Here is a 13,127-nt window from a genome sequence, read left to right on the forward strand (position 1 = left end):
ATTATAAACAGAAATACCGTATGTATTAAACGTAACGTTAAATACCTAACAAAAAAAAGGAAATAAACTGAGACATGTGCATGCGAATACTACGTTTTTTTTCCTAAACAGGTCATTTCTTGTAAGAAAAAAGTAAAATACTCACCCTCTCTCTCTTTCTCTCTCTCTCTCTCTCTCTCTATATATATATATATATATATATATATATATATATATGGGGGGGGCGGACTACGGAGTTGTTAGGACGAAATAAGATGCATTTGCCGGCGTCATAAAGACTAATTAACAATCAACTTGAAGCTTGCAAGCAGCGACCAACAGAGTCTCAAAGGCAGGAACTATAACCAAGTGAAGATTCGCTGCCCAATCACAGTGGACTAATTACTGAATGGAAAGCCGGCTGAATATTTATGAAGGGGGAATTGTACGAATGCGGAACCGATAGAAAAGACTGTGTTAAAATCAGATTATACCACTATCTTCTCCATTTATCGGAAACTTTGAGATCGGAGATATTATTTCCTTCTGATATTTTGATTTTGCTATTTTCCTTACGCCAACAAAATAAATACCTTATCGTTCAGCCACCCAACCTCTATCCAGCTGTTGAGCAGCCAAGCAAATGTTACCAATGAAATTCTTTTTTCAAAATTGTCACAATCGACTGTTCAGTAACTAAAAACACCAGCAAAATTATGTGATTAACAGTTGCATATTTATACTAGTATAATAAAATTGTGAATGCATTAATTAGCAACAAAAACAGATACATTAAGGAAGCGATCGTAGGAATTTTCATGGGATGTTCTTAGTAAAACAATAATCCACTAATTCCACATGTATAAACACGTCTTTAAATACTTAATCGGAGACTGTAACAGTTGAGATAAGTGCGTGAAATTAGTTATAATTTTCTTTTGCCAGGCAAGTAATGACAAGTCTTGTTGAAGAGATGAAAAATCCTGGAAGGTGAGTATCAACTTTATTGTTTAACCGTTTTCGTCTTAAGGTAACTGGGGCCTTTATAAGTTTGTCACAAGTTATTGTGCGTTTTTTTTTTTTTAAATCTTATTATTTTGCCTTAGCTGAGGATGAGACATCTAGTAGGAGTCCAGACATCTCTCCAATATTTTATGCATTCAAACCAAGATATCTTAAATATCTTTAAAGTGCAGTTGTTTGCATCATTCTTCCACTTGGTTCCATGAATATATTTGCCAAGTAGTTTTTAATTTTTTTCTATAAGTCAGGTTGCTCCTTCTATTACTGTAATGATGAAAATCTTCCTAAGATTCCAGTTTCTTTTCATGTCGAACATAAAACCTTGCTATTTTGTTATCTTTTCTCTCTTAGTTTTGTTTAGCAAAACATCATTAAGGACACTGACTTCTTAAAAGGTTGCTTCTTTCTCCTCCTTGTTCATTACGTCAGTTTTTATAGCTCTGTTTTCTATGTCAATAGCTGTTGTAATTGCATAATCATAGCGTATGGTGTATGACTTAGTTCCGACTTAAGGTAATTGGTACTTTTAGTTTTGTTGCAGGATATATATGATTATTCGTATTTTTCTCTTACAAAGGAGTTACCACTTATCAAGGCCCGAGAGTCACTCGAGGATAAGTGTTAATGAGTGTAAATGGTGACTGAAACAACAACGCAGTGATCGTTAGTGGTGTAAATTTGATAGAATTTGACTATTCAAGGAGAGAGCTAAACAAGAACTTGTTTATATTAGACTTGAAAACAACCATGTTGTAGTCAGCTGGAAAACAGGCCAGTGGGAGAGAATTCCACAGACAAGCAGTTCTGGAAAAACAAAAAGGTTTGCTTTTAGATTAAGCACATTTAGCGAGTGAACGAAATCGTTGATATTGGTTGTAGTTAAACGAGTGCTTTTTGTGAAATTTTGGCAGGGGACGGGCATAGATTGAAGCTCAGATGAGTATTCGCCACGAAGATAACGATAGAACAGAGCTAGGGTCGCAATATCTTCGTATTTGTAAGTATTAGATTTACGCCAAAGTTCTGGCGGCTTTGTAGAAGGAAGCTTGTAATTTATTCTATGCGCATTTTTAGCACTTCAACATATCAACATGATTACTTTTTTCTTTCAGATTATTGAAGTATCATCCATATTTTTCTACAATATTTTCACCCATGTTGACCCGAAACTGATCTTCTTTAATCAACAGAAAGGAAGTTATCTTCCATCATACACGTAATCACTCAACAGTACTGACCAATCCTTGTTAAATTTGGTTGTGAAACCTTACTACATCCTGCATATTCGCCTTACTTAGCTCCCTCAGAGTATCACCTATTTCAGGGATTGTAAAACCATTTAGATGACTTTAGGCCAGCAGCACAAGACAAGAGGATATTGAACATGAGTTAAATTGACATGTCACATGAAAACCTAAATAATTTTACAAGCGCAGCATTTATAAGCTCGTTGACAGATGAAATCAATTTATAGAGAGCAAAGTTCACTTCTGTTATGAATAGATTTTTAAAAACATTTTATTTTTAAGATAGAATTTAAAATCAGCAAAACTTTTGAATCAATCTAATATTAGGTATTCATTCTACGTTGATGTGTGCGGTTCCATATATTTACTTATATTTTTCGATTCAAGTCCAGTTGATACCTTTCTCGATTCCTGTTATCGACAGCTTTCTTCAATATAATCGATACTTGATTCTGACTCGCCAGTTATTTTCGTGAAACGCCGTCGCATGTTGCTCATGTATTTATCTGTTTCGAAGTGTCTTATACATAGATCTAAACTAGCGTTTTTCAACCGGCATCGCTCCATAAGTATTAATTAAGTATTCTGCACTTTCACATAACAATACTTATCTAAGTCCCCCTCTCTATATTAATAATGGCTTTCTAAATAATAACGTTATCATTTTAGTACGGTCCGTAAACTGCGTAATTATTAAAATCAGTTCTAACGACAGTCTCCCGAAGCGTTGAATGTTCAGTTAGATCTACATGGCATAATAAACAAATCAGGGTACTTGTGCAGTTTACGATCTCTGCTATTTGAGGATAGGATTTTCAAATGAAATTATATTTTTTACTGTATCGTTTTTTTTTATTAAATTGTTAGGTAAAAGTACAGATTAGTTAAAAAAGACCCCCCCCATCTCCATATTAGAATGGCTTTCTAAATAATAACGTTATTCTTTCAGCACGTGTTGCATAGGGGTGTTATTTTTAGAAGTAGCAAATATACGTATATATTTTTGTATTGTTGTTGTTGTTCGTCTTAGGAAGAGTCTTAGTGTGATATTTAGAGACAGTCTTAAGAGTGTTCATGTGTCGCATGTTGTCTTAAGATGTTCATATTGTCTTAGGATGTTCATTTAAAGAGATAGAATATTGGAGACATAAACAGGTATATATAAAGAGAGAGATAGTTCTGTATAAACAGGAGTGTTTCTATAAATATTGATACATATATTTCTTACCTATTTTTGAGATGATGATTTTCACAAAGTTCTTATAACATAAATGCGCAATACCTTTTCTGTTGAATCACAACACAAAGACGCAGATACACAAAGATGATGACGTCCTTTATTTCATGACCGGTCCATGATTTTGCTTGAGGAATTCAAAGTTTCTTTACATGGTTATTTCTAAAACGCTCTCGCTTCTAGAGGGTGTCTTGATTCTAACGGAGAATCGGTCTGAACCTCTCTGCTTCTCTCCGACTCTTCTCCCAGACTCTCAAACTGCATCTAAAAACTGTACCTACATTGAGAACTAGTCACGTCATCGCATGATTAAACATGTGCTCATAAAGCACGTTGGTGGACATGCGTCATGTTGCCAAACTTGACATGACCCCGAGTTCAGTAACCTATTTTTCAAATAACATTTTTATAAAATATGTTTACAATTTCAATTGACGATTAAATTCCTTAACAGAAACAAATTTCATTATTATATTCCTTTTCCATATACAAGCTAAACAATTGCAATTCCTTATTTCAATAACATTCTGTATTTATTTTAACTTATGATTGGAATTTTCAATTCCAAATCTAGCTTCGCAAGTTCTAATCCTTGACTATCCTATTTCATATTTATATTTAACTAATTCCCTATTTTTTACTTACATAAAAAGGGGGCAGCCCTTTTATCATGTAACATCCCTTCCTCTCATATAAAAAAAAAATGCATGCATTTTTAAATTTTAGTACATTTTGTCTATATAACCACTTAGCTAAGAAAGATCAGACACCATAAAACAAAAACGAAACCTTTTCTAACTGACTTCATAATTTTATTTTTATTTTTTTTTAGACAAGACTCTCTATCTGATCTCCCTGGCATATTCCTTTTGGGTGTAGGGTAGTACCTCCTATAACTCATGTCAGCTGCTTCCACCCTTATGCCGTAAACTGAGGTTTCATTTTACCTCTTTACGAAATCGACGACTCTTCGTCCAAATGTGTCCTTGATCCTTTCTTCCGTATGGTTCTTCCATTCATTAGAGCTTTGTTTTCGTTTTGTAACTAACTTTTCTTTTTGGGACATTCTTACAGCTCATTTATCTTTGTGGTTGGCTTCCAAAGTTTAAGATATACCTTTCATCCACTGATTCGCTCGGATTTCCTTGCTTGGACCCTTGGAACTTGATGAAAACCTAGAAATATCACCCTTAACTAACTAAAACCTTTTGCGCCACAATACTTATTTGCGCACTAAATTCTATCTAATGGCCCGCGTTTTGTGATTTCTCTTTTCCCTCATCAGAGCTTCTAAGATACAGCAGAGATATCCCACATTCATGCGTCTCTAAAAAAAAAAATACATACAAGGTTATATCTTCCTACGTACTTACGTTATATTTTACTTTTCTCTCACTTCATTATGCTATATGTGATTAGCATTCGGGCTCTCATAGCCCTTTTTTCATAAGAATTCTCGTATCTGTCCAACGCCTGCTTTTTTTAACTTATTGTGTCGAGACTTATTTCTTTGCTCAAAATCGGTACATTCGGCCTGCTTTAAAAGCACACAATATCGCAGGTTCCCATATGTATTTTTCGAATTAGGGGCACCTCTAGTGCGTATCATCTCCCTACCAAATTACTCTTCTTGGGAAAAATGTTATGGGCATCATAAAAAAAACAATTGTCAAAAAAAATTCTTTCTTTCAGCTTATCACATCTGAAAACTCTCTAAATACCCGTCACGCAATTTATTTTGTCCCCTCTCTAAAATTATAACTGATTTCTAAGCCAACCATTCGTCGTAATTAATCTTATTTTCTCCTAGATCATTTCAATTCTAATTTATATACCTAATAATGACTTTGAATTCCTGTCGCAAAAACATAACATTTACATACATTTAAGACATTTTACAATACAAAAACATTTTAAAAAATACGTTACATTATACATTTAAACTATGATTTTCACAAACAGTTGTAACTTTTCTCAAGAAAAGAAAGAAAAATTTTTTTTTCTGTAACACAAAGTCCGTTAACACAAAAACAATGAATTGTCCCTTTTTTCAAAGACAAAACAATCAACCACATTAAACGCTGGAAAGTTCAACAGTTTCACATTTCTGCATCTTATTTTTATCATAGCGTATTTTCGTTTTCGAACGAAACACAGTCTTAAGTACACAATACTTCTGAAATTTTTTGATTGACATATGTAAACATTCATTAAGCAAGACATTTTTTATACAAATTTTTATGAATGAGATACTGACTTAATTTTTCTTTCTCTGTGTTCGTGTGAGTTCATATTTCCAAAACAATCTATTAATCGAATTCAACAATTATCAAAACAAAATTTTTCATCTCGTTTAATATATCTGAACATAACAATCTCTTTATTTTTTAAATTTTTTTTCTGCTTAAAATTTCTGCGTGTGTGTGTATATTTAAACCATCTTTAAATGAATGAAATGCATGGTGAAAAAAATTCTTTCCATTAATTATGTATGTTTTCTATTTGCGGCATATCAGCCTCTTTTCTAATTTTCTTGTATACCTTTGTTCTATTGTGTGTATGTGTGTGTTCATTTTTTTCTTTAATACTGTGCTTCTCCTTTTTTTCTTCTTAATTATTGTTTTATTTCATTTTGCATTCTTTTCCTTTGTGTTTTTTTTCTGTTTTTTAATGGACCCTTACGTTGTTACCGTGGTAACGCCAGTTTCTTTTTTTTTGTTTCAAACCCACCCTTGCTTGAGTGAACTAGTCATGTTCACCAAATTACAAATATGTTACGTACTGGGTGTTATTATTAAGATGTCTTATATTCTGTATTGTTGTTCGTTTTAGGAGAGTCTTAGTGTGATAGACAGTCTTAGTGAGAGATTAGGGTCTTAGGAGTGTTCATATGTTGAGTGTTCATATGTCTTTATGATGTTCATGTTGTAAGATAGCATATTGAAGACATAAACATATATATATAAAGAGAGAGACAGTTCTGTATAAGCGGGAGTGTTTCTATAAATATTGATACATATATTTCTTACCTATTTTTGAGATGATTTTCACAAAGTTCTTATAACATAATGGACAATACTGTTGAATCAAAACACGAAGACGCAGAAACAAATTTCATTATTACATTCCTTTTCCATATACAGATATGTAAGCTAAACAATTGCAATTCCTTATTTCAATAAGATCCTGTATTTATTTTAACTTATAATTGAAATTTTCAGTTCCAAATCTAGCTTCGCAAGTTCGAATCCTTGACTATCCTATTTCATATTTACATTTAACTAATTCCCTATTTTTTTTACTTACATGAAAAAGGGGACAACCCTTTTATCATATAACACACGGTCAGTAAATAATAAGTAAAATAAAGTAAAAGTAAAGCATACTGAATACTTAATCAGATTGAATAAAGGATTCAGTTAAAAATTCTGTATAGCGCTCTAAGTTCCACATAAAAAATACGAGTTCCAAAAAGGTCCACACGAAGAAGCTCGAAGGTTACATCGGCCGAAACGTTGTGAAAATAAAAAAAAAGCAAATGAAGTAAGAATTTTACAAATCAAAAATTTGTTAGATACAGATTTTTATGTTTTTGTTTTTTAATGGTTTGGGGTGTTTTTATGGAAATCGCACGAGACAAAGCATGAAGTCACTTGATATCAACGGCTACAAAAATACTACTTCAAGGTAAAAAAAATCTAGCCAACGCTAGGTGTAAGATGGATAGATTTCGACCCAAAAAACAACAATTTGTCAGAAATATTACTCATAGAATGTGAGGACTAAAGGACAAAATATAGGAAGCGAGAGTTAGGAGGCTGCCGAAAGTAAACATGTTTCACTTTCTATTTTCCTGTGTAAAGCTAAGAATAAATAAATAAATCAATAGTGTAATATGGAAAAAAAACTGATTTTATTTTCAAATTCAAATGAAAAACTTATTTCAGATAACAAAAAAAAAAACCCCAACAAATATTATATTCCTCATTTCTTTTTGTTTTATCTTACTTCAGTCAAAGTTCTCAGAAATCAAGGGGCCCACAACCAGGGGCTAACACTTGAACTCTATATGAGATACATAGATATTCGAATGTTCCATTAAAGTTCTTTATCTCTCAAACACTGAGTTAGTAAAGAATTGAGAACATAATTTTCCTCTCCCCAATTAACCATTTTTATACGTTGTAGTATATCTTTCATGTTATGTATTCCTAAGTGTATTCGTAAAAATGTGTGGTTTAAGACATTATTACCCTTAGCAGTTTCCATAGTCTGTCGGATTTAACCAATGTCGAACACGTCAACATGAGACAGTGCTTACACGAAGTGCGTTGTATGTTTGTTTATCCAGTCCAAACATTTTCATTCGGTGTGAAGTGGACGCAGCTGTTAAAAAGTTGTTTCGATATTCTTAAGTCTTCTAATCTGGATTTATTCTTTATAGTTGTTTGTTTGCTGTCTCAGATTTTCAATTGCCATATTGATTGAAACTTATGTTCACCTTCAAAAGTTTGTTATAATCTTAAGCCACTTGACTACAAAACTGACGTATATTTGAGAAGGATGTTGTAGTTTGCATGAAGCATTCTGCCTAGTATGAAAAGAGTTGCGTTTGAAGCCTATATCAATGCGGTTCGTACAAAACACAATGGAAACAAGATAGTATATAAAAGAATTATGAAAATATTAGAAAGAATTTTCAATAATTTTCAGTTACATATTACGTTTATTTACCAACATAAGGTGCCGTACAAGATCGTTAGATGTTGATGGCCCTAATTTTCGAGAGTAGCGTCTCATCTTCAAGGGGGGGGGGCGAAGAAACGTGTACAACTGTTCGTCGAAGCTTTCCTTTTTCTATTTTACTTTTTATTTTATTTATTTCTTTATTTTCGGAAGTCAGTGTCACAGGCTGGTTGTCAAATCCATTTCCAGAATATGAGTTGTGATGAATATTAAGTATTGTTAGGAATAATTGTAACATTATTTCGAATATATATATATATATATATATATATATATATATATATATATATATATATATATATATACGCTTAAAGTGTGTACTTAGGGGGGTTATTGACTACTGTATTAGTGTCATGTAATATCCGGTTGGGGTAAAGCAAATGATCTAAAGGGAGATCACTCTACGTGTGCTTAGATTAGTTCCCCTGCTAAGGAGTATACGTCAATATGAATACGCGTACACGCCTACGTATATGTGTGTACACACGCGCATTCATATATACGCATATATATATGCAGATATTATTTTATGTTAATAATTCAATTCATTTATTTTATTACATTTTTGTTTGTTTATTTATCTGTTTTCTGAAATATTAATTAATTCATTTTATTTGTTTGTTTATTTATTGATAAGTGAAAATATACCTGTATATTTTTTTCTTTGTTCTATCTAACCATGTTATTTATTATACACTGCTATTCATTAGAAATAAGGGTGTAACATAATTATTTGTTTGTTATTACAAGTAGTAAGTGCATGTTAAGATTGTTGTTGGTGTTCCTGTGTTTATATAATATTATATGACGTTTATTTATATAATACTAGCGGGGGTATCCGGCGTTGACCGGGTGTTTGTAGGTGTGTGTGGTGTTAAATAAAAAAGAACCCGGGGGGGGGATCGAACCGGAAGCCCTGAGGCAGAGTTTGAAAATAAAATCGGCCAGCCAGAATGAGTTAGTGAAAGATGTTTGAATTTATTTAAGTAAGAACCAAATTGACAGATGCGCACCCGGAAGTCGTCGAGCGTTACGGCGACGACGACGACGTAGGTTTGTTTGTTATAAGCGAAGTAAAAAAAGAAAACAACGTTTTAATTAAACGGGGAAAAACTAGCGTAAGGCAAAAGAACGATGAAAACAGAAAAACGAACACGTGAAAAATGGCTTAAATAAGCCTGTTTCGATATTAAAATTTAAAAAATCGGTGGGTACCCGGGTGTTTTTAGGTGTGTGGTCGGGGGTGGATAAGCGAAGTAAAAAAAAAACAAAACAAAAAAACAGAAAAACGAACGTTACGTGAAAAATGGCTTAAATAACACTGGTTCAATATTTAAATTTAAAAAATCGAAAAAAAAAAAGACATCTCACACCACGATTCGAACCCAAAACGTTTGGATAATGAACCAACGCGATAATCAACTGACATTACGTGACTTACATGAAATTTATTCAGTTTTTCAACTATTTAAAGTAAATCAAATTATGACGTCATCTGATGCATGCGTAGAACCGGTCGAGAGGACCGTTTTTGTTGACCCCCCCTGTCGAAAATTGTCAATTTCCGGGTGAAAAAATGAACTATTTTAGCCAATTTTTCGATATTTTTTGAGCGAAGGATGGAGCTTCAATATAATATCGAGTTTGTGAATTTTTGTTGTGTCTGTCGAAAGTTTTTAGCAGACACACAAACATACACACATACATACATATATACATTTTCGCTTTTATATATAGAGATTATATTTTTATATAAATAGATGAATACATATATTATAGTACTAAGAGGCCGCCCGGCATTTCCCGACCGTAAAATACGCTTAAATATGATATTTTGATTAATGTAGATTTCGTAGTTATATATTATATTTGTAATGATTTAAAAAATAAAAAAGAAAAAAATGACGGGCGCCGCCACCGAGAATCGAAACCAAAACGTTTAGCTTAAGATTTTACTTTTTTAATGCTTGAGCTATAAAGACATTTTGCTGCAATGCTAAAAATTAAAATATGAACCAATAGCTATTACGTTACGAATGCATAACCGGAATGCCGTCGTTCGACATTCACCTGGGAAATTCCATTTAAAAATATATTCACTCTTTTTTTTCATCAATTTTCCCCGGTTTAAAGTTTTGCATGGGTTCGAAAACCCTATATATTTAGTTTCATGTCTGTAAAATATTTAGTTTCATGTCTGTAAACCAAAAACTGACAAAAGGGTTTGAAGGGTGCTGGAGGTAAACGTTTTGTCTGGGCTGACGTTATCCGCCTGATAGTCAGGGACCCGAACCTTGGATTAACCACTAAGGAGGCTGTCCTATCAGCAGGTGCAAAGTACTGGGGCTGCTGTATTGCCATTTGGTGAATGGAATCTGGACCATGCAGTAGCTTCTGGTGGGGCCTCTCGATGCCATACTAGTGGGTAATTGTTACGGCTTTACCTTATCATGTGGTACAAAAAAAAAAAAAAAAAAAAAAATTCTTCGTTTCTTTTTCTCTCTTAGTTTCCCCTCTCTGTCCTGCTCTAAGTAAATCTGTCGACCTAGTCCACAAATTCCAAAATTTCATCATGACAAGTTTCAAGAAAAAATACACGATTAAACCCGGTTCTCCAACTTCCAACGTAGACCCCTACTACCATGTCTCCTTCTCCAACATCAGGGGTCTACGTTCTAACCTTCCAGAGGTTGAAACCCAATTACAGGAGACTAAACCAGACCTTTTATTTTTAAGTGAAACTGGCATTGGACAGGCTATTTCCCTTGATGAGTTTGCAATTACAGGATACTCCAACTTAACTTCTAAATCTGACCCCCAAGATCGCCATGGGCATGGAATATGTGCCTATATTAAAGATAGCTTTCCATGTGGGAGGGACATCTCCAGGGAAGATCCTAACTTACCTTATATGTGCTTCCGGGTTGCTTTAGCTCACACTACTGCATTTATATTTACTCTCTATCGCCCCCACAACAGCGGAGTTACTATCTTTCAAAGCATATCTGAGAAAATTGACCAAGTCCTTTCTACTTATCCTTCAGCTAACATTCACGTATGTGGAGACTTCAATGTTCACAACGTCGAATGGTTGACCCACTCAAACAAGACCGATGATGAGGGGAGGTTCTGTCATGATTTCTCCATTGCCTATGACCTCACTCAGATTGTTCAGGAACCTACCCGTGTGCCCGATAATGACGGCCAGTATGCGAGCCTACTAGACCTTTTTCTCACAACTTGCCCTGAACTATGTTCAGTTTCTGTTCTGTCGCCTCTTGGATCTTCCGACCACTCTGTTGTATCAATTAAGATAAAAATGAAATGTAATAAGTCCCCAGACGTACCTCTTCATCGTACAGTATATCGATACACTAAGGCTGACTGGGATAGCTTCCGTACATTTATATCTGATCTACCTCTGCATTCCATGTTTAAAAAGGATGTGTCCTCTATAGTATTAGACCTAACTGAATGGTTAATTGTAGGTATTGACCATTTCATACCCTCTAAAAAATTTCAGCAAAAACCTAACAGCCAGCCATGGTTCTCTCCAGAATGTGCTGCTGCCATTGCGCACAGAAATCACTTTTTCCACTGCTTCAAACGTAATAGATGTATGGAAACTAAAGCCGTTTTCAGGACTGCCAGCAACCATTGTAAGAAAGTAATAAGGAACGCAAGAGAGTTGTATGCTCAATCTGTTAAGTCCAAAGTAGCTGAGCAGCGGCTTGGTTCCCACCAGTTTTGGCAAATAGCAAACAGAATCCTGAACAGAAGCGTGTGCTCCATCCCAACTATTATCAATGGATCTGAGGTAATCTCGTCAGCATCAGACAAAGCCAAACTCTTTGTCAAGAACTTTGCAGCTAATTCTACCCTTTGCGACCAAGACCGCCAACCCCCAATATTTCCTCTTGTATCAGAAAACACGCTATGTGATATACGTATATCTGTACGTGATGTTGCCAAGCTAATCAAAAACCTTGATTCCAGTAAAGCAACTGGCCCTGATGGTATTCCAATTATAGTACTCAAAAAACTTCAACCTGAACTAGCGCCCATACTTACAAAACTGTTTAAACGTTGTCTTAAGGAGAATAGTTTCCCATCTCCCTGGAAAATCTCATCAGTATGCCCTGTATTTAAGAATTCAGGTGATCGCTCATCCCCCTCTCAGTACAGGCCAATAAGTCTCCTGTGCGTCATGAGTAAGTTGCTAGAATCTGTATTAAATACAGAAGTAATCAAACATCTCAACAAAAATAACCTTCTTAGTGACACTCAATATGGTTTCCGTTCTGCTAGATCTACAGCAGATGTCCTTACAGTTATATCGCATAGGATTAGCAAATCTCTCGACGGTGGCAATCTTTCTAGGGCAATTGCTCTTGACATATCTAAAGCCTTTGATAGGGTATGGCATAAAGGTTTACTTCATAAGATCGCTAGCTATGGTATAGCTGGAAAAGTCTTCTCAATTATTAAATCATTTCTTTCTGATAGATTCATAAGAGTAGTAGTTGAGGGGCAAAAATCAGAAGCTCACAATATTAATGCCGGTGTCCCTCAGGGATCCATCCTGGGCCCAACTCTTTTCCTGATCTACATTAATGATCTTCCAAATCATATCCTTACATCATTTGTAGACATTTATGCTGACGACACTACCATTTATGGTACCACATCTAAGACAGTAAACGAGCAAGTTCTCTCCAATTCTCTCTCCTCTGATCTTGAGCACGTAGTACAATGGGGAAAGGAGTGGCTGGTTACTTTTAATGCATCTAAAACCAAGCTTCTCTCTTTACATCATCAACATTCTAATCCACATTTGTCATCAATTGAAATGAATGGCTCTCGTCTTCAGGAGGCCTCAAGTTTTGACAAGCTTC

General features: G+C 34.5%; 1 protein-coding gene across 1 annotated transcript in view; it reads left to right on the top strand.

The window, feature by feature from the left end:
- Nucleotides 1-13,127, top strand: part of LOC145278086 (Y+L amino acid transporter 2-like) — a 107,323-nt gene that overhangs the window by 22,215 nt on the left and 71,981 nt on the right. Inside the window, exon 5 of the mRNA XM_080130351.1 lies at nucleotides 925-969. Coding sequence (XP_079986477.1) covers nucleotides 925-969 — 45 coding nt within the window. The remainder of the gene's footprint in view (nucleotides 1-924; nucleotides 970-13,127) is intronic.

This window comes from Euprymna scolopes, chromosome 6 (assembly GCF_053919585.1).
Source record: "Euprymna scolopes isolate OS-2025 chromosome 6, ASM5391958v1, whole genome shotgun sequence".
Lineage (NCBI taxonomy): Eukaryota > Metazoa > Mollusca > Cephalopoda > Sepiida > Sepiolidae > Euprymna > Euprymna scolopes.